Raw genomic sequence first — 22,893 nt, 5'->3', positions numbered from 1 at the left:
CAAGGTCAGATTTCTTGTTTTGTTTTGGCTTCGGTGTCCTTCGTTAGTGCCTTGTGACCGGGGCTTAATTTGGTCACTTTTCAAAGGGGTCAGACTCATCATTAAAGTCAATTTAATGTACGATGGTTCATTTCAGGTCAGCTTGGTGTATAAATCTATCGTTCCAGGCAATGATACCTGTCAGCTGGCTGTTAGAAGCAAGTTAGCGACAAAACAAAACCCGCAGATTTCAATAGACAATCAATGCAGCCCGAGCATGTTTTCATCGAGGGAGCACTCGCGAAAGTACAAATTCTCACCTTCGGATTCACCAGTTTGCAGGAAGTGACATATACTCATGCCAACCCATGGGAACAGGCTGCAGCAACTACAATAGAATCTGTATAATACAATGCCTTGGGCTCAGGTTGTTGTGACTAGGTCTTGGCGTTGGCCTCAGAGATCCAGGCCTTGGTCTTGGGGAAGTTGTATTCAAATACAACACTGGTCTTGATCCAGGACCATCAGAAACCCAACACTGATTCCTCACTGAACTTCTCAAATGCTTCAGTCGGGGTATACATTGATTTAGTAAAGATCAGATGATTCTATGAATCAGAGCAAAGCTGAACACCAGACGTTATATTCCAGACATGATTAAAAAAATTCTCATGACCAACATTTCAGACAAGTCAGGGGACAGAAACCACACTTTAAAGTGGTTCTTATATAAAAGTGCGCCAGCAGGTGTCACCCAGGAGTGCGATTCGATGAACCCTGAAATACTGAAACAATTTCCGATACAAAGTTTCATAAAGGTTCACTGGCCGTTCAGCTGAATGTGTGACTGTCCAAAAAGATGCCTGACAAAATACACACGAGTGCGTGAAGATTTTACAAAGTAAAGATGCGCTAAACATGAAAAATAATGTCATCCATTTTAAAGCCTGTTTAAATATCAAACTGTCGTAACGTAATTTATTTCCACTCGTTTGTTTATTTGCGAAGCCAGCAGGCGACGACGAAGTTGTTACTTGGGTCCTTTTCGCTACACGAGGATATCTGTTCATGCCTCCCAGTAGGCGCAGCGTTTGTCGTATTTTTTGCTTTTTAAGTTGCTTAAAAGCTTAATTTCCGCATGGAAACAGATACAAATTCAGGCTCCGACGCTGTTGTGGGCACAAGTGAAACAGACGATTTCGTGAAAGTAAAGTCTAAAAAGAGTCAGAAGCGAAAACGTGACGGAGCGGATATGGAGACGGAAGATTCTGGAGCCAGCAAGAGGCCGCAGTTTGCGCCGATTTCAGGCGATAAATTAAAGGTTGGATTTTATAAGACATGGCATTAAAAATACTGGGCTATGGGTGTTTAAATTTATCAGGCTGATACAGTAAGTGTATTTAATTTACAGGCGTTTTTATTACAGAAAGGATCTCATCCAAACTGACTAGTGGAGTATTTTCGGTGATTTCGAATCATTTATCGAGTAGAAATGTCAAACATTCTGTGGTTTATGCTGTTTTTCATTGTTTTGTGTATAAATTGAATATGTGGATTGGCTAGGATAGGTGTTTGTGTGTCTCCACCCCCCCATAGAGGTGCCCCAAGGCTCAGTGCTGGGACCCCCTTCTCTTTGCCATATGTACTACCTCGTTGGGTCCGATGGCCTCATAGTGAACTCACCCCACTCTAGTAACACAATATTTCAATTGTGATATGTTCATGTAATGAATTATTTATACACACCAGTGGCATAATGCACTGTTATTATTTGACGTTTGTTATTATATGATGCTTTAAGGTAGGGGGATGTAATTGTCAGGTAAAAAGCCCGTTAATGGGAGAAGCAAGGAGCACTGCCCAGTTCTATACATCATACTGACAGGTCCCTAACTTTAAACTAGTCATTCTTAAATATTTTAAAAAATAACCATGGATAGCTAGGCCTAAATGGTTATTTGAAAGTATTGGAAGATGGGAACATTACAACCCCTGGCAATAATTATGGAATCACCGGCCTCGGAGAATGTTCATTCAGTTGTTTAATTTTGTAGAAAAAAAAGCAGATCACAGACATGACACAAAACTAAAGTAATTTCAAATGGCAACTTCCTGGCTTTAAGAAACACTATAAGAAATCAGGAAAAAAAATTGTGGCAGTCAGTAATGGTTACTTTTTTAGACCAAGCAGAGGGAAAAAATATGGACTCAATTCTGAGGCATAAATTATGGAATCACACTGTAAATTTTCATCCCCAAAACTAACACCTGCATCAAATCAGATCTGCTCGTTAGTCTGCATCTAAAAAGGAGTGATCACACCTTGGAGAGCTGTTGCACCAAGTGGACTGACATGAATCATGGCTCCAACACAAGAGAAGTCAATTGAAACAAAGGAGAGGATTATCAAACTCTTAAAAGAGTGTAAATCATCACGCAATGTTGCAAAAGATGTTGGTTGTTCAGTCAGCTGTGTCTAAACTCTGGACCAAATACAAACAACATGGGAAGGTTGTTAAAGGCAAACATACTGGTAGACCAAGAAAGACATCAAAGCGTCAAGACAGAAAACTTAAAGCAATATTTCTCAAAAATTGAAAATGCACAACAAAACAAATGAGGAACGAATGGGAGGAAACTTGAGTCAACGTCTGTGACCGAACTGTAAGAAACCGCCTAAAGGAAATGGGATTTACATACAGAAAAGCTAAACGAAAGCCATCATTAACACCTAAACAGAAAAAACAATGTTACAATGGGCTAAGGAAAAGCAATCGTGGACTGTGGATGACTGGATGAAAGTCATATTCAGTGATAAATCTCGAATCTGCATTGGGCAAGGTGATGATGCTGGAACTTTTGTTTGGTGCCGTTCCAATGAGATTTATAAAGATGACTGCCTGAAGAGAACATGTAAATTTCCACAGTCATTGATGATATGGGGCTGCATGTCAGGTAAAGGCACTGGGGAGATGGCTGTCACTACATCATCAATAAATGCACAAGTTTATGTTGATATTTTGGACACTTTTCTTATCCCATCAATTGAAAGGATGTTTGGGGATGATGAAATCATTTTTCCAAGATGATAATGCATCTTGCCATAGAGCAAAAACTCTGAAAACATTCCTTGCAAAAAGACACATAGGGTTAATGTCATGGCCTGCAAATAGTCCGGATCTTAATCCAATTGAAAATCTTTTATGGAAGTTGAAGAAAATGGTCCATGACAAGGCTCCAACCTGCAAAGCTGATCTGGCAACAGCAATCAGAGAAAGATGGAGCCAGATTGATGAAGAGTACTGTTTGTCACTCAAGTCCATGCCTCAGAGACTGCAAGCTGTTATAAAAGCCAAAGGTGGTGCAACAAAATACTAGTGATGTGTTGGAGCTTTCTTTTGTTTTTCATGATTCCATAATTTTTTCCTCAGAATTGAGTGATTCCATATTGTTTTCCTCTGCTTAGTCTAAAAAAGTAACCGTTACTGACTGCCACAATTATTTTTCTTGATTTCTTAGAGTGTTTCTTAAAGCCAGAAAGTTGCCATTTGAAATGACTTTAGTTTTGTGTCATGTCTGTGATCTGCTTTTTTTCTACAAAATTAAACAACTGAAATGAACATCCTCCGAGGCCGGTGATTCGATAATTTTTCCCAGGGGTTGTATATGATCAAGAGAGAGTGTTACCCAGATTGTGAAGAAAGCTGCTGGTGAAGAATAAAAACACACTGTTGAAACTATATGGGGACCTGTGAATGATGGCAGTTAGTCTACCCTGAACATTCTCTCTTTGAAGTACAAAACCATGGTTCAAACACTGATAAATGAGTTCTAAAACTACAGACCTGGATTAGTGAAAGTAACTCTTATGCAAGAATGTGCTACACAGTAAAATTTCAGTATAAGGAGACTCTTATCCTGGAAAATGAGGAACTATATAAAAACGTTTTGCAATGTGTTTTTTGTCAAAGTGGAGTGACTTCACTTGGGGTGAGTTCGCAGTGGGGTGACTTCAATCACTACCAGTCTGATGAACCATTATCATCGCTTCTCGTGTCACTACTATGCAGATGATATCCAACTCTATAGCTCCTCACACAGGAGTGTGTGTGTGGTGTTTACTGTCCGCCACAAATGCACTGCACAATGCCACAAGTGTTTTGAATATGAATGAAACACTAGAGACGTGGTTTGCTGCCTTACATGCTGTCTATGTGACAGGCTAGAAAGCACCAAGTTGTTCAGAAAATCCAAATCCATGACAAAATGAAACTTAAAAAGAGACATGATGACACACTGGCCAGAAAGCATCAACTGACACCCAGGTTACACACTACTTAATGGCGAATACAGCACACCAATGGTTGCCACTAGCAGGCTGTGCACGCATCTTTGTGAGAGGGTCTTGCTGGTTATTGCTGCCAGATGACTCCACTGTCTTGACACAGATCTCGGGTTGTCTCTCAGATGTATCTTCATAGATGGAGGAACACTACCTTCAAGTAAATCTCTCTAATGGCTGGTTCACATGGCAAGATTTTAAAATTGTTTCTAGGTCTCCAATACTTGAGAGAAAACACACAAGGAGATAAAAAATAAATAAAATCATACATCTAGTAGTTTTAGTCATACACTGTGTGGTGTGCAGCGACATGGCAAAGACAACACACCACACACGAACAGATTTCACACATGAACATTCCCAGGTCAGACAGGAAATCTTGCAAGACCTCTTGACTTCAAACTTTGTTTGTGGTCGGGGGACACCACGCTGTGATATTGGGTCAGGACAGTCCAACATGTTGAATATCCACGATTTGCGGTCTGAGTGCTCCTGACGTCCTTTCGAGCAGACTATAGCGCTCTTAATGCACCACACATGGCAGGAATATTTGATAAAATTATCTTTATCACCATCATGATAGTCGGGGCGTCCTTAAGCTTGTTGGAAGGGGAAGATCGGGTCTGAAATCGGCCTAATTATCTTGCCGTGTGAACCAGGCATAAGGCTGGTCTTCTTGACCAAACAGTCTTTTGCTCACAGTACCAACATAAATATCGCCTCTCTATTTCTCACTTCAACTAGCGGCAAGAAACCTGGGTGTCAGCATAGAACAAGACCCTGTTGAAGTTTAAAATTACTATTTTAAATAAATGCAGCAGCAGCAGTTTGACACTGAACAGTGATCAGCACTCTGATGAGATGCAGTATTTACTCAAAGTTCCAAGTGTTCCAGTGCCTATATATGTCAGGATAGTTTTGATGGTGTTGATTTTAGGGAGAAGTTAAATAATTTTAAAGTTTGTTTTTTTTTTTCTTTCACCACCAAGAAAAACTGCTTTTTCATGTTTTTAGGGACCCAATGAGGTGCGCAAAATCCCAGTTCCAGCTCACAGATACACCCCGCTGAAGGAAAACTGGACAAAGATTTTCACACCAATTGTTGAGGTCCTCCACCTTCAAATCAGGTTCAACCTCAAAACTAGAAACGTTGAAATCAGAGTAAGATTCCTCCCCACCGTTAAATTTTATAATTTTTAAAATTCTTTTTAAAACAAGAGAATATTATTTGTGCTTGTGTTTGTTGCAGACGTGTAAAGAGACGCAGGACATCAGCTCCCTGACAAAAGCAGCAGATTTTGTTAAAGCATTTGTGTTAGGATTCAAAGTTGAAGTAAGTGTGTGTGTGAGTGGCAAGTGGTTAGTGTGCTTGCTTTCAGTGTGGAAAGTTCCCAGTTCAAACCTCACCCCTGTCACATTTCTCTGTGTAATGTGGAGTTGCATCAGGAAGGGCATGCGGCATAAACCTTGTGCCAAATTCAACATGCAGATCCACCTTGGATCTGTTGTGGCCAAGGAAGGAGTGACTTACTTATATACATATAAAAACAGAATTTGTGAACCCACCTACCATGATTGGCAATATGACAGTAATTATGCCACAATACCTCCCAGTTTTATCAGAAAACCTCACCTGGGTTGGTGGAAGCTGGTTTGATTTATAAGTCAGTAGTCAGGAGTAGATTTTCGTGGAGGCAGAAGAGGAAATTTTGTGGCTTTGCCTGCTGATCACAATTCACATTCATTAACAAGGTGATAAAGCAGACCTGTTTTTAATGTTGCTGAATGGATTCTAGACTGTATTGTCCAAGTGGTAATAATAATAGTTGCAGTTATCCAGCTGAACAGTGGTGTCAGTGACTTTGGTGCTGCTGTTGTTTGTGCTCACATGCAGCTGTGGTATCAGCTGGATGATGCTGTGGATAAAATCTTGTCAAGAGCACTCGCTAAACAGAAAAATGGACTTGATCAGTATTTTATCTTTTCCCCATGTGGTTTGGGGCACAGTCTCAGTTGGACCACACCACAGAACACCTGCAAGTTGGGCAAATCCTGACCAGCAGGCAGGCCCTAGCCATGCCCGAGCGCTCACTTTGTGAGTTCACCCAAAATGAATCGTTCCATTGCTGCCAGTTTTACTGTTGATTGGGTACAGTACTTTTATGACTTTAAAAACCCACTTGTTTGGGCACTGCCCTCTGTCATGAACTTGTGGCACCCTTTTTTTTTTTAACCTTCTGTACACTGCCACCTTATTCAGAGACATGTCAGTGAGACACATGCGTTGTGGGGAAAATGTTTGGGTGTGTTGCATAGCGGGACGTCATAGGTGGGTTCAGTCCTTAACTCAAAAAGTGAGGGAAGAATTTTAAGTTTTGTGGAGATGGTGAGTCATTGAGGAGATGAGTACATGTTGGTCATCTACCCCCCCCCCCCCCAATTAAAAAAAAAACATTCTTTCTGAAAGATTGACTTTATGGCATCACAAAGATTTTATGGGTATATAAATATCAGCATTCTGTCAGTTGGTGGAGAAACTCACCTTCTGGCTGATCTCCGGTGAATGTCACAGACTTCAGTGTTGTTCTGGCCTTGTTGCCAAGGTGACGCCCACGCTTTTGTCTTCACAGGATGCCCTTGCTCTCATCAGATTGGACGAGCTTTTCCTGGAAAGCTTTGATGTTACGGATGGTAAGAAGCAGCCACGGTGACCATTGTTCTGGAACTCTTCACAAGTCTCCTAATGAGCTGCAAACTGAACTCCATCTGAGCTCTGCGTTTAAAGTGTTTCCTCCTTTCGTCTCATAGTGAAACCTCTGAAAGGAGACCACTTGTACAGAGCTGTCGGCAGAATAGCGGGTAAAGGAGGGAAAACCAAATTCACGATTGAAAATGTCACAAAGACTCGAATCGTTTTAGCAGATACGTGAGTACATTTGTGCTTTATGATGAAAACATTCTAAAGATGATTTTGTAAAGGTTTTTCTGAAACTTAAAACATTTAAAACCTTTGTACTCCACTGTTTATAATTAGTATGTGCTTTTATTTTAAATGAATTTTTATGATGTACAGTAGTGTTCAGAATAATAGTAGTGCTATGTGACTAAAAAGATTAATCCAGGTTTTGAGTATATTTCTTATTGTTACATGGGAAACAAGGTACCAGTAGATTCAGTAGATTCTCACAAATCCAACAAGACCAAGCATTCATGATATGCACACTCTTAGGGCTATGAAATTGGGCTATTAGTAAAAAAAGTAGAAAAGGGGGTGTTCACAATAATAGTAGCATCTGCTGTTGTATATGGCTTATTTGTTGTAATTGTCTTTTTTGCTTTAAATTGGAAAGCACTGTAATTTGTCAATTGTTTTATACATTTGTGTATGTGTACACGTGTATGCTCATCACAAAACATTGTTCCGCCTCTTTGTTTTAGGCCATAAGTCTGTGGAAATCTTTGACGGTCATAATTATTTAACACTCTCCATCTGTCAACAGAAAAATTCACATTTTAGGCTCCTTCCAGAATATCAAGATGGCTCGAACAGCAATCTGTAATCTGATTTTAGGTAAGAGGCAAAAGCTCTTAAATTGATCCCGGTTCGGCAGTTTTGATGTCTGAGGTCCGTTTGTTCTTCATCTCCATGTACAATGCTGAGAAGTGACCTTTTAACCCTTTTTTCCTCGTGCAGGAAGTCCACCTTCAAAGGTTTACGGAAACATCAGGATTGTTGCCAGCAGGGCAGCGGAGAGATTCTAAAAACTGATTGGCTGCTGTCTGCCTTCTTCCTTTCATGCTACTTTGTTGGTTACTCAGATTTCTGTGTAATAAGCTCGTGACGGGGAAAAAAATGTGAGACATCTACAAATGCTGTGCCGGTATCTGGAAATATGACTAAATAAAATCACTATGAACTCTAGAGTCACTGAATTTTTTTTTTTTTAATAAACTTTCCAATAATTTATCTAAATGTTGCTGAGCTGCAAGTGCTGTTCTTACTTTAATGGATATGCATCCCAGGTCGTCACTGTTAAAAACATTTTCTGTACCTTGGAAAAACCAGGAGCATGTGGAGAATATGCACAGCAGGAGCAGAATAGGTGCCCTCTGCTGGAAAGGATGCCTGAGGGTGTCTGATGCACTGGGGTCACCTGTCATCGTGCTATGGTCATGTTTAAAATTTTTTTTTTTTGACTGCAAATTGAACAAACTGCTAGATCATACCACCTTTCTGGGGTGTATAGCTGTGAAAGACCATTGGTTGGAAAGTTAACTTTCATGTTGTTGAACCTGTACTTGGCTAATATTTAGCATTTAAATGAGTAGTTAAGAGATTATTAGTTGTGCAAATGATTAATCATGTCGTTTCTGCAGCAGTGCAACCAAACCCAACGCTGAAGTCTCAAGTCGCAGAACGATGCTCAGACTTTATGATGACAGAATACAGACATAAGTTATCAGCCACGTCTGAAACTCTGCTCAGTGCTTCAAGGACTTGAACCGACACTGGGACTGCAGCTAACGATTACCTTCATGATCGATTAACCACTTTATTAGGGTGACCAATGTTACCCAGAGCCAAAGATGACTCCTTCAAATTTCTTGTTTTCTCTACAGCCCTTTACTGCCAGATAAGAGGGGGAAAAAAAAAAAGCTCTTAAAGCAGCAAAAATACGAGTCGTATTTACACAAGCAGCTGAAATAATTTGGATTTTTTTTTTTAAAGCAGCCAAATCAATTTTCAAAATAGATTATCGAATTAGCCAGAGTGACATCAGGGTTTTGTAGTTGGTCCAGTGTGTGAACAAGATGACTAAAACATGGATTTTTACTTAACTTTGAAATCAACTTTTGGAAACGATCAGACAAAAGGTCAAGAAAAACAAAAAACATTTTCCAAAGATATTTCCACAGCCAATAGGGGTGGAGTGATGATCTGAAGTTTATATCCATCCATCCATTTTCTTCCGCTTTATCCGGAGTCGGGTTGCAGGGGCGGCAGCTCAAGCAAAGCCGCCCAGACCTCCCGATCCACACATAGCTCCTCCGGCGGAACCCCAAGGCGTTCCAAGCCAGCCGAGAAATTTAGTCCCTCCAGCGTGTCCTGGGTCTTCCCCGGGGCCTCCTCCCAATAGGACGTGCCCGGAACACCTCTCCAGCGAGGCGTCCAGGGGACATCCGGAAAAGACGCCCGAGCCACCTCAACTGACTCCTTTCGACATGGAGCAGCGGCTCGACTCTGAGCTCCTCCCGAGTGACCAAGCTCCTCACCCTATCGCTAAGGGAGCGCCCAGCCACCCTGCGGAGGAAACTCATCTCGGCCGCTTGTACTCGCAATCTCGTTCTTTCGGTCATGACCCAAATCTCATGACCATAGGTGAGGATCGGAATGTAGATCGATCGGTAAATCGAGAGCTTTGCCCCCTACTCGGCTCTCTCTTCACCACGACGGTCCGATACAGCGACCGTATCACTGCAGATGCTGTACCGATCCATCTATCGATCTCATGCTCCATCCGTCCCTCACTCATGAACAAGACCCAGAGATACTTAAACTCCTCCACTTGAGGCAAGGACACTCCACCGACCTGAAGAGGCCAAAGCACTTTATTCCGGTCGAGAACCATGGCCTCGGATTTGGAGGTGCTGACTTTCATCCCGGACGCTTCACACTCGGCTGCAAACCGCCCCAGTGCATGCTGAAGGTCCTGATTTGATGAAGCCAACAGAACCACATCGTCCGCAAACAGCAGAGACGAGATTCTGTGGTTCCCAAAGACCCCCTCTACACCCTGGCTGCGCCTAGAAATTCTGTCCATAAAAATAATGAACAGAACTGGTGACAGAGGACAGCCCTGGCGGAGGCCAACGTGCACTGGAAACAGGTTTGACTTACTACCGGCAATGCGAACCAAGCTCCTGCTGCGGTCGTACAGGGACCGGATAGCCCTTAGCAAAGGACCCCGTACTCCCGGAGCACTCCCCACAGGGTGCCCCGAGGGACACGGTCGAACGCCTTCTCCAGATCCACAAAACACATGTGGACTGGTTGGGCGAACTCCCATGAACCCTCGAGCACCCGATGGAGCGTGTAGAGCTGGTCCAGTGTGCCACGACCAGGACGAAAAAAATCAGAGGTTCGACCATCGGTCGAATTCTCCTCTCCAGTACTCTGGAATAGACCTTACCGGGGAGGCTGAGGAGTGTGATCCCCCTATAGTTGGAACACACCCTCCGGTCCCCCTTCTTAAACAGAGGTACCACCACCCCGGTCTGCCAATCCAGAGGCACTGTCTCCGATCGCCACGCGATGTTGCAGAGGCGTGTCAGCCAAGACAGTCCCACAACATCCAGAGACTTAAGGTACTCAGGACAGATTTCATCCACCTCAGGAGCCTTGCCACCGAGGAGCTTTCTAACCACCTCGGTGACTTTGGCCTGGGTAATGGATGAGTCCGCCTCTGAGTCCCCAGTCTCTGCTTCCTCTTCGGAAGACGTGACGATGGGATTGAGGAGATTCTCGAAGTACTCCTTCCACCGCCCGACAACATCCCCAGTCAGGGTCAACAGCTCCACACCCGCACCGTAAACAGTGCTGGTGGAGAGCTGCTTTCTCCTCCTGAGGTGTCAGACGGTTTGCCAGAATCTCTTCGAGGCTGACCGATAGTCCTCCTCCACAGCCTCCCCGAACTCCTCCCAGACCCGAGATTTTGCCTCTGCGACTGCACGGGCTGCGGCACGCTTGACCTGCCGGTACCTGTCAGCTGCCTCTGGGGTCCCACCTACCAACAAAGATAAGTAGGACTCCTTCAGCTTTACGGCATCCCTTACTTCCGGTGTCCACCACCGGGTTCGGGGATTGCCGCCGTGACAGGCACCAGAGACCTTGTGACCACAGCTACGAGTGGCCGCATCGACAATGGAGGTGGAGAACATGGTCCACTCGCACTCCATGTCTCCAACCTCCCCCGGGATCAGGGAGAAGCTCTCCCGGAGGTGGGAGTTGAAGACCTCACTGACAGAGGGTTCCGCCAGTCGTTCCCAGCAGACCCTCACGATACGTTTAGGCCTGCCAGCTCTGACCGGTTTCCTCCCCTCCCAGCGGATCCGACTCACCACCAGGCTGTGACCAGTCGACAGCTCTGCCCCTCTCTTCACTCGAGTGTCCAAGACACGTGGCCGAAGGTCAGATGACACGACTACAAAGTCGATCGACCTCCGGCTCAGGGTGTCCTGGTGCCACATGCACTTATGGACACCCTTGTGCTCGAACATGGTGTTCGTGATGGACAAACTGTGACTAGCACAGAAGTCCAACAACTGAACACCACTCGGGTTCAGATCGGGGAGGCCGTGCTTCCCGATCACCCCCCTCCAGGTCTCGCTGTCACCGCTCACGTGGGCGTTGAAATCCCCCAGGAGAACAATGGAGTCCCCAGTCGGAGCGCTATCTAGTACCCCTCCCAGGGACTCCAGGAAGGTCGGGTACTCTGCACTGCTGCTCGGCCCGTAGGCCGAGACAACGGTGAGAGACCTGTCCCCGACCCGAAGGCATAGGGTCACGTCCCTGAAGTTTATACTGATAAGCAAATGTTATTGTCAGTCCATGAGCCTGTTGTCAATTTTGACCTAATCAGTGTGACCTGCTACACAAACGTGGCCATCAGTGGTAGCTGTAGCCAGCTAGAGGTCAATGAAGGATTACACGGGTCTAAGTTTCAAAATGCTCCAATCATGTAAAAAGTGTACCACATTATTTGTTCATGAAGATGCCAACCCCCGGCGTGCAGTGTTTGTGTCGGCCCCCTGACACCTTTCTTTTTTTTTTTTTTTTGGGTGGGTGGTACTACAGGAACCCATACAAATTGTCCACGGAACTCTGAGTTATCCAATTTAATTTTCAGAAAGAAAACAAACCCGGGAGAGTTGGTATTTGCAGTATTTTCAACATTTCAAAGTTTATTTAAATTTTATTTAATCTTCATAAGTATCAAGTTTCCAACAGTCCCACAGCATAAGATGCAGCATGCAGAAAAACGAACCAAAAAAAAACACCCCAAAGAAAAGAAAAACGGTTGTCAAACTTAAAAATCTTTTTCTGATATTCCCACACAAACTAAAAAGAACCCAAACAACCCCTCAGAGAAGAAGAAGCACTTACAAACTAAAGCGCGGTCTGAACTATACAGAGAACAGAGAGCCAGAACTGCATTGAACCAATACTTATATACAAAAGAAAGAGAGAAGAAACAAAAACATCTAATTTCCCCTTTAAGCTGAGTACAGTGTGTGGCAGTTTGAGACAGGATCAGATACGCAACCGTTACTGGAATAGAAGCATCTGGCTGACCCGAGTAAAATACAAAAAGATACATGTAGTTCAGTTCATTTGGATTATCTCTCATAATATGTGTACATTTACCAAAGTTTGGCAACATCCATATTGTATACCATTAAATTCTTAAATATATTAACATCACCATCCATGTGTAAACAAGAGGATTATTTTAAAAATTGATCTACATGCACAACAAAAAAAATATATTTCCATGTCATGCAAGCACAGGGAGGCCCAAGCCGTGCAGAGCTTTGGGGTAAAAAGACACCAGGGCGCTCCGGATTCACATCTCTGACGCAAAACTCCACTTCAAGCCAGCGGTCAGCCTCCGAAGCCAAACATAAAGTTTATCCCAATGCCGTGTTTTTATTGGGTTTATTTTCCCTCCCGAGCAGGAAGCATTTTCACCCTTTGAAATTTTAAATGCTTTCTCCTCATTCAAATTAGCGGCTGGGGAAAAGGAGGCGGGGCTAATGAAGTGACTGTGACAGAAAGAAGCCAACTTTTGAAATGTACACGTTCTGAATTAAAAACTTTAAAAACAAACAAACATATACAGTCTAGCCCATTGCACACGGATCACGCCAACAAGTTAAGTGTTCCGTGTCTGGAGAAACCGACCCGTCCCGCATCAGAGCGTCTGTCGCTGCACACGTGCCAATTTCCCAAAACACAAAGAAAAGAAAAAATGTTGCCTGCAAATTAAAGTCTCTAAAATCTCCATGTGCTCAACCAAACAGTGCACGGCGGCAACGGTATTCCATACCTCCCTTTTCTCACGGAGCCTCTTTTAAAGTTCTGATTCCATGTGCGTGTGGGTAGGTGGGTGCACAACTTATTGTTGCGTTAGATGTCGTTCTGACTGAAGATGCAAAAATAAAAAAAAAAATACTCAGCAAAAATGTCGCAGCCACAAATCGGTTTGGAAAGACATTTTCTTGGCTTTAATGTAACCTAGCTATAATTTCATTATCAGGAAATATAAATGTGACTGAAGCATAAATAAAAAGTTGTTTACAAAAAGAAAACAGCTGTGCGTAATCACGCAAATCGAACTGCTCAAGTGTACAAGGACAAAAAAAAAAAAAAAAAAGTCAAATTTAGCCTGTAAAGTGATTTTAAAGAATTTGAAGCGTCACAGTCGGGATTGTGTGGCGGTGATGATGGGTGATAACTTGGGACTAGTTACTGGATATGTTCTGGTTGGCACTTCATACCCTACGTTGTAGTTGTACTGTAAGTCAAATGTTAATATACTATACACATCCCCTCACCAAACAACCATAGATATACTTATTTTCTTCTTTATAAAAGACAAGAACAAAAAAATAAATATCAAAAACAATTAAACAAAAAAAAAAAGATGAAATATGAACAAGCCAACCAGCCTCTTTGTTACGCCCCCTTTTCCTCCCTCATCCAAAAAAGAAAACCAAAATACAGATGCTCTCGCCAATGATGAATGACGTCCTCCAGTCTCTTAAAGTGCTGCGGCCGGGTTATTGAGACGATTCGCAGTTCAATAACACTTCAAAGTTGGCTTCACGAGGCCTGTGGGTTTTTTTATGTTTTGTTTTTTAAGAAAAGAGAGAGAGAGAGAGAAGGGGGGGAGAGGGGGAAGAAGAGAATACTTCCATTGAGTTGCACAGAGTGTTTTGCCGGACGTCGAGCAGATCTTCAGAGATGGTGGAGAAAGCGAGTGTTGAGAAAGGGGGGGGGGGGGGGGGGTGCCAGTGAGCGGAGCAGCGCTCACACGTCCACCACCATCTTTTTGTGTATATCGAGGCCGCCCACCACCTGGAGAGCAAAGGGAGGAAACGCAGACGTTACTCCAAACAGGCGGGTGGCAATGGAAAAACAGTCACGTTTTAAATGTTTGACAGATAAACATGAAACCAAAAACATGGTCCTTATATCCATCAGCACTCTATAACAATAAAAACTACAGTGTGTAGGACAGGAGTGCCCAACCTAATTTGAACTAAGATCAACTTTTAAAGCTGAAAGTGTATCGAGATCTACCAAACCATATCGAAAGCCACAGCATAGCCACAATTTATTGTGCACCAATGCAGTAGTGTTCAGAATAATAGTAGTGCTATGTGACTAAAAAAATTAATCCAGGTTTTGAATATATTTCTTATTGTTACATGGGAAACAAGGTAGGTAGAACAAGTAAATTCAGTAGATTCTCACAAATCCAACAAGACCAAGCATTCATGATATGCACACTCTTAAGGCTATGAAATTGGGCTATTAGTAAAAAAAAAAGTAGAAAAGGGGGTGTTCACAATAATAGTAGTGTGGCATTCAGTCAGTGAGTTCGTCAATTTTGTGGAACAAACAGGTGTGAATCAGGTGTCCCCTATTTAAGGATGAAGCCAGCACCTGTTGAACATGCTTTTCTCTTTGAAAGCCTGAGGAAAATGGGACGTTCAAGACATTGTTCAGAAGAACAGCGTAGTTTGATTAAAAAGTTGATTGGAGAGGGGAAAACTTATACACAGGTGCAAAAAATTATAGGCTGTTCATCTGCAATGATCTCCAGTGCTTTAAAATGGACAAAAAACCAGACACGCATGGAAGAAAACAGAAAACAACCATCAAAATGGATAGAAGAATAACCAGAATGGCAAAGGCTCACCCATTGATCAGCTCCAGGATGATCAAAGACAGTTTGGAGTTACCTGTAAGTGCTGTGACCGTTAGAAGACGCCTGTGTAAGTAAGTCCCTTCGGCTGCTCCCTTGTTTGCACTCGGGGTTGCCACAGCAAATCCAAGGTGGATCTGCATGTTGAATTTTACGCCGGATGCCCTTCCTGACGCAACTCCACATTACATGGAGAAATGTGGCAGGGGTGGGATTTGAACCCGGAACCATCTGCACTGAAACCAAGCACATTAACCACTTGGCCACCACCCCCTTTAGAAGACGCCTGTGTGAAGCTAATTTATTTGCAACAATCCCCCGCAAAGTCCCTCTGTTAAATAAAAGACGTGCAGAAGAGGTTACAATTTGCCAAAGAACACATCAACTGGCCTAAAAAGAAATTAAGGAATATTTTGTGGACTGATGAGAGTAAAATTGTTCTTTTTGGGTCCAAGGGCCGCAGACAGTTTGTGAGACGACTCCCAAACTCTGAATTCAAGCCACAGTTCACAGTGAAGACAGTGAAGCATGGTGGTACAAGCATCATGATATGGGCATGTTTCTCCTACTATGGTGTTGGGCCTATATATCACATACCAGGTACCATGGATCAGTTTGGATATGTCAAAATACTTGAAGAGGTCATGTTGCCTTATGCTGAAGAGGACATGCCCTTGAAATGGGTGTTTCAACAAGACAATGACCCCAAGCACACTAGTAAACAAGCAAAATCTTGGTTCCAAACAAAATTAATGCCTCGCAGATGTGAAGAAATCATGAAAAACTGTGGTTATACAACTAAATACTAGTTAAATGATTCACAGGATTGCTAAAAAAGCAGTTTGAAAATAATAGTTTTGAGTTTGTAGCGTCAACAGCAGATGCTACTATTATTGTGAACACCCCCTTTTCTACTTTCTTTTTTTTTTTTTTTTTTTTTTACTAATAGCCCAATTTCATAGCCTTAAGAGTGTGCATATCATGAATGCTTGGTCTTGTTGGATTTGTGAGAATCTACTGGTACCTTGTTTCCCATGTAACAATAAGAAATATACTCAAAACCTGGATTAATCTTTTTAGTCTTTTTAGGGGAGGTGATGGTCTAGTGGCTAAAGTGTTGGGCTTGAGTCCAGAAGATCATGGGTTCAAATCCCCACCTGACTGGAAAAATCACTAAGGGCCCTTGGGCAAGGCCTTTAATCCCCTATTGCTCCTGGTGTGTAGTGAGCGCCTTGTATGGCAGCACTCTGACATCGGGGTGAATGTGAGGCATAATTGTAAAGCGCTTTGAGCGTCTGACTCAGATGGAAAAGCGCTATATAAATGCAGTCCATTTACCATTTAGTCACATAGCACTACTATTATTCTGAACACTATTGTATATTAACAATTTTCTGGGACAAAGCTAAAGTTTGAACAATAATAATACATTATTGAAGTAAATGTGCATGGTGCAAAGAATAAGCACAAGTAGGCCTAGGACTGGACTGTAACAACAATTTTTTTCAAAAATTGGACATAACTTTTTCTTCTCCAGACCTTCATGTTGGCATGTGGTTTACTCAGGTTTATGTTTGTTTAGGGTTTTTTTTGCTTTTATTTCACGCAAAACATTTTAGTCTTGTCTTTTTCATCAACAATAATTGCATGTTAATTTCGTTTTAGCCTTTTAGAACACTGACAGTGTTCTCATTTTTGTCATTAAAAAAATGGTTGTTGACGAAGCTATTTCGTCTCGTTTGATTAAATTAACACTATAAATCAGTGCTTCAGGTTTACTATGAGTGATTTGCAGTACTTATGAAAAACAGCAAATCAGCACCCGATGTGTAGTTTAGAAATCCTTTGCTTGCTAATCTCATCCTCACAGTTTATCCTTGTTTGGTTGTAGACCCTCCGATTGAAGCGGGAGAGTCGGTTCATCAAGACTATCAACAAAGGCAATGCAGAATCCAGTATAGCACCACTTACAGTTCTTGGGTAGTAACAATCCGATCAATACAACTGCAAGATTATGAACGGACCTTTCGTGCAGCAGACTTTCCTTCCAGTTAACTTTTGAGTTGTCAAACTGGTTTCTGGTGTTTTTGCAGCAGCACTGAAGTGGAAATACACCATCAGGCTTTGGACAGGATCTATTTTTATCTCCAGTCTTATTTTTACCCTCTTTGTTGCCGTTTCTTTGACCCTTCAGGAACATCGCAAGCGTAAAATCATGTCAGACAATCTCTTTGTTAAACCTCGACGTGTTTGAGCAGTGGCGCTTTTGTTTTATAAAAAGGAGCTCATGTTCTCGCGCTCCATCCTGAAAATACGCTCCCACAAGGCCGAGAGCCTTTTTAGTTCAAGGCTCCGGAGATGCAGTCGTCAAATTTGGGCCTCGTGTCTGTCAGAGCTGCTGTCTGTCATTTATGGAAACGTCTCGGGGGCGAATCAAACTCCGAGAAAAGTCACGTGGGCGATACTTTTAAAACAAGCGGGCAGTAATTGCTTGGAAGAAGACTTCAAGCTCAAAGATTTACAATGAGTGTTCAAAACAGGTTAAATCAAGGCAGCAAAAACACCACAGCAGCAAAATCTTAAACGTCTGGTTGTTGGTTTTGATTTGGAATGCTTTCGCACTTCGCAAATTTAATCAAATAAAATCTCAGAATTTTGAGTAGAGCATGCCTAGAATGTCTAAAATGAATTTGTCGCAACTTAACTCAAGTATTTCCACATTCCCTTTTTGACATATAAAAAGTATAAAATGTCTAAGAAAATTTATAATGAAAATATCTTGCAGTTTTCTTTAAATTTATGTTCCTTTATGAGAACCTGCTTCAAAATTTAATGAACCCTGTTCAGGTCCAAAATCATCACCTTTCATAAAAATCAATATTTTTTCCCCCTAGGCTTTGGATAGGCCTAGGCTGCACACTGTAAAATGCATTGAGTGAATGAATAAACGGATGGATAATATATAGATGATATAAGATGAATCAATATATAGATATAAGATGAATCAATTTTCCCCCTCCAGTGTGTTCATGACTCAAAAACACTAAATGTCACTATCTGGAACGTCTCCAGATTAAAAGGGCATAGTGATGGGAACTGATTAAAATCTGGTGAACTTTGATGCGTGAGCAAAATCCAATGAGCAATTTTGTTTTGCTTACATAATATCCCATAATTCTGCTGCCACCTGCTGGATGGATGGTGGAAATTAGGAGCAGGTGTGGTTGTCACAGTGGAGCTTGCAGGACAGATACTAAAAATCAGAGAAATAACCTAGAAGAATAAATAAGCAAATAGAATAAGAGTGTTTCACTGCAGCTATATCCTGAAACGTGACAAGCATTCCTCCACACAACCCTACAGAAAGGATTTAGTTGCAAAAGAAAGTGAAAGTGATATAGGCGTGGTCAGTCGAGGTACGCCATGAGTTAGTGAGTTTCTTCACATAGATTTACTAAGTCAGATAAATAATACTTTCATTTCCAATTGTTTCATAGTGGGTACGTTCCAAAATTAAACATGGACACTAACTTGGACAACTACAACTCTTCAGAAAGGATTTTATATGAGCAGAATCAAAGACATTTCTTCCTTCTCTCGGTCTTAACGTGTGGTTATGAAGTTTGTCACTTTCAAAGACGAGACTTGGCAGCCACCAAGGCCGCCACTGTGTGCGAGTAATTCTAGTTACAAATAGAGATGTGGGGTAATTAGCGTTCTGCTAATCAGTCTAAATGTTGACGCATAATTAACCACCTGTTAATTTAAGGTGGTGAAGAATCAGAAAGCTGTTTTTTTTTTTTTTTTTTAAATGTCCAGTAACGCCGTCCGTTGTAATTTCTTCATCTTAGAAATCTAGGCAGATTAGCGTTTCTACTTTTGCGGAGCGGCGCATTGGTGAGCAGCTTTAATTTGAACCAGACCAAACTGTGCCGCTCCATCAGCTGCTAATCCAAGGATACGGCAGCTTGGCTCTGGACTGTATCTCTGTGTCTCTGAATCCGTTTGTCCTGTCAGCTGCTGAACAGCAACATCTGTTGATTCTTTACAGAGCTGCGAATGACCTTTCACCTTCACACTGAGCTCATATTAAAAGCTGATCAAGCTTTGACATCTCAGCCAAGATGCTGCCCATCCTGAATTCTTTAAAATGCCAGCACAACCTCCAGCCATGTAAAAATATAGGCAGTGTATTTTAAAATTGGGCACGTCAACTTCCATTGTTATCTCACCCGGTTTGGCCGTTTTTGGAGAGCACAGCTTACAAGGGGTTCATTTATCAAATGAACTCAGATCAGATTTGGATTGGAGCCGAGAAGGTTACACATACAGTTTGTTTATTTTTTTGAAGGTGGGACTGTGTGCTTGACTGCCAACAGCTTTTTGTTTTGGAATGAGAAAACCAAATACAGGAAGTGAACCCAAGTTCGCAACTGTTAATTACAAAAACTCCCAACAACATTCCCCAAAAGGCATTTTCCCCCAAAGCTTGCTGTCTGAAATGTGCAATGAAAGTATCACGGAAGAAAGCATGTCTGAAATGTGCAAATTTCAAATGTCTGTGAGAACTGAAATATGGTCGCAGATTACTGGAAAAAAGGAGTTACAATAAAAGGAGAAAAAAAAAAAGACAATTGTGGAAAAGAAACAATTTTCTCTAACACTTTTTTAGAAGTGCTCAATGCAGTGTTGTCAGGTGGCGTGTTGACCAAGCGGTTATTGCGCTTGCTTTCAAAACAGAAGGTTCCTGGTTCAAGACCACCTGTTCCCGCGCTCCATGTAATGTGGAGTAGAGTCAGAAAGGGCATCCGGTGTAACACTTCTGCCAAATCAACATGCAGATCCATTTCTGATTTGCAACTCAGAGCCAAAACAAGAGAAGCTGAAATAAAGTACTTTACTTACTGCAGTGTTGTCGAACACGTCCACTTATGCATTCAAAAACAGGCTAATTCCCGATTTCCATTAATAAACAAAATAATTTAGAACACCCCCACCACTACCCCTGTTTTTAAAGATAAAACAAAAATAATTTCTCATTCCGTTTTTGTTGTTGCTCCATTTCTACACACACTGATGAAAGTGGGCCATTGGAAAACAAAGAAACAAACAAGCAAATCCTGAAAATTTTTTGCAAGAGCCAAAAGGTCCAAAACCCCTGGCGGGGGGTCTGGGGATTCTCCCCTACAAAAATTTGAAATCTCAGATCCATTCTGGTGCATTTTCAGATCTATTCCCCCTCCAAAAAAAAATTCCAAAAAATTGAATTTTTTGTTTGGTCAGGTCAAGTGTTCCACCCACGTCTTTTCACACAACTTGTATTGTGCTACGGGTCACAGAGCTTTCTCTTATCGTGCCCCTGTTCTGTGGCATGATCTCCCTGCGTCAAAAAAACAGATTCTGTGGAGATTTTCAAGTCCAGACTTAAGACGCACTTATTTTCCCTTTCATATGGCTAGCATACTGGTACAGTTTTGTTTTGTGCTTTTTACTCTTAATTCATTTATTAGTAATTGGAGCGGGCTGCGGCCTCAACTTTACCTAAATTCTGGGTCTTTTAGTGAAGTTTAGGGCTCGTGGCCGGCGATCACCTTAGTATTTCTCTGTTTTCTTGTTGTTTAATGCTGGCAAATTATACAGTATTTTTTTTGTCTTTCTGATGCCTGATTCTGTTTTTTTTCTCTGTTTAAGGTGCAGCTCCATCCAGAGATGGGAGTTGTATTCATGTTGGCAATCCTCCTGTCCTGTGCGCCAATAGCATTTCTTGTATATTTGTCCCTGAATTGTTCTGTAATTTATGTTTGTAGCATGGCCCAAGCAGAGGGTCACCCCTTTGAGTCTGGTCTCCTTGAGGTTTCTTCCTCAGAGGGAGTTTTTCCTTACCACTGTTGCTCTGGGGGTTGGTAAGGTTAGACCTTACCTGCGTGAAGCGCTTTGAGGCAACTCTGTTGTGATTTGGCGCTATATGTGAAAATAAATTGAAATTGAAAAATTTAATCCCACCAAAAATCTGCTGCTGTTGCCTGACAAACATTATGGAAATCACATTAAGAATTTGTTTACTACTTTTGGTTTTAAAAATGATACTTTGGATTTAACAGCACAGATGTCTCGTGTAAAAAGAATTTATTGAGACGTAATACAGCCCCAACGGAATGTGTGAATGAAATTGAAGCGGTGCAGTCTCTCTCTCTCTCTCTCACACACACACGGAGAGAAAAAGGTTTATTTTAGGAATGTATGCACCAGCCTTCATTTGAAGACTGGTGCATGTTAACAGTGCCAGTCGGGTTACCAGAAATATTTTAAATAGCAAGAGTCAGGAATGGGAAAACTAGCAAAAAAAAAAAAAAAAAAAAAAATCTTTTTTTTCCTAAATGGCATCTATATTATAATAACAAAGTGGCCTCTGTGTGCGTGCATGTGTATGGTTTCGATTACACAGAAATCATGGAGAGCTGACATTTCCCGTTTGGTATGCTTATGTATTTTGGGTCAAGGATGAACGCTGTGAAAACAGAAAGTTGATAGGACAAACATTTTTGGAGAAATTAGCAATTATATCTAAGCAGTAAACAATGGACATTGTACTGCAATGCACCATAACAAATGTTATTGTGGTTCGTGTTAGTTTAACAGTGTTGTTAGCACTATTGGGTTGTTTTTGTACTTCAATTGGTTTAGTCAGTTTAGTTGAGTGTCATGTTGCCATTACCATGACCGAAAAGTGTAGTGCGTTTGACGTCTTCTGCCACATCTGTTTCTGTGTGTCTAAAAATAAAAGCACCTGCTTGCGGCAGAATGCGGAAAAGATAAAAAGCTCTCTGTGTATGTATGTGTGTAACTTTGATCATGTAGAAACTGGGGAGAGCTGACATTTGCCGTTTGGTATGCGGTCAAGGATGGACACTGCCAAAACAACACACGTTGCATAATTTGTTACCACTTGTGAAAAATGTCAGTCACCTATTTTATTAACACCACCCAATCTAGAGCCCGTAGATCCCCATGAGCAACACGCTAGTTATTATTATCATAATAATATTACTATATTAAAGAAGAGTCTAAAGACGAAGTGTTTTTCATGTTTGGAAGAATGTTGCTCCTGTATATAATCCACTTAGATATTCTTAGTGTGGCCTTCGTGTTCTGCAGAGGCTCTCCAGCCTGTATTTCAACAGCAAACGTCAAAGTAAAGCCCTGTGAGTTTTTTCCAGCATTTCCTGCTTCTTTGAAATTTGCCAGTCACACCAGCAGGCTGCATCAGCAGAAATGCACCAGAAGGGGTTTGACTTACTGCACAGAACTCTTCAAAGGATATCCTGCCGTCTCCGTCCTTGTCTGCGTTGATGATAGTCTTGTCCACGATCTGCTGGAGCTGTGTGTCCTTCAGGTTGTTTCCTACCATCATCTTCAAAACCTGGAAGAGCTCGCCATTGGAGATGTAGCCATCCTTGTCCATGTCGTAGATCCTGAAGGCAACTGTGGTGCACGGTGTTGCATGAAGAGAAGGCGGCAAGGAACAGAAGAAGGGTGGAGAGGTAATCATTCAAGCCCAACAGGTCTGTTTAAACAGGTAAA

The 22,893-nt window shown here is 42.0% G+C and overlaps 2 protein-coding genes across 2 annotated transcripts in view; one reads left to right on the top strand and one right to left on the bottom strand.

Moving 5' to 3' along the window:
- Positions 1 to 1,020: 1,020 nt before the first annotated feature.
- Positions 1,021 to 8,169, top strand: pno1 (partner of NOB1 homolog). The gene is made up of 7 exons (XM_034185379.1): positions 1,021 to 1,300; positions 5,336 to 5,482; positions 5,571 to 5,654; positions 6,952 to 7,012; positions 7,130 to 7,247; positions 7,822 to 7,892; positions 8,016 to 8,169. The coding sequence occupies exons 1-7, from the start codon at positions 1,118 to 1,120 to the stop codon at positions 8,081 to 8,083; spliced, it is 732 nt and encodes a 243-aa protein (XP_034041270.1). The 5' UTR covers positions 1,021 to 1,117; the 3' UTR covers positions 8,084 to 8,169.
- A 4,081-nt stretch (positions 8,170 to 12,250) lies between these two features.
- The window catches only part of LOC117522794 (calcineurin subunit B type 1), a 93,922-nt gene continuing 83,279 nt past the window's right edge, over positions 12,251 to 22,893 (bottom strand). Inside the window, exons 5-6 of the mRNA XM_034184187.1 lie at positions 22,610 to 22,794; positions 12,251 to 14,459 (exon numbers count right to left, since the gene is read on the bottom strand). Coding sequence (XP_034040078.1) covers positions 14,412 to 14,459; positions 22,610 to 22,794 — 233 coding nt within the window. The 3' untranslated portion in view covers positions 12,251 to 14,411. The remainder of the gene's footprint in view (positions 14,460 to 22,609; positions 22,795 to 22,893) is intronic.

This window comes from Thalassophryne amazonica, chromosome 13 (genome assembly GCF_902500255.1).
Source record: "Thalassophryne amazonica chromosome 13, fThaAma1.1, whole genome shotgun sequence".
NCBI classification, from domain to species: Eukaryota; Metazoa; Chordata; class Actinopteri; order Batrachoidiformes; family Batrachoididae; genus Thalassophryne; species Thalassophryne amazonica.
Note: the sequence above shows the minus strand (reverse complement) of the source record. Positions and strands in the feature narration are given on the sequence as shown.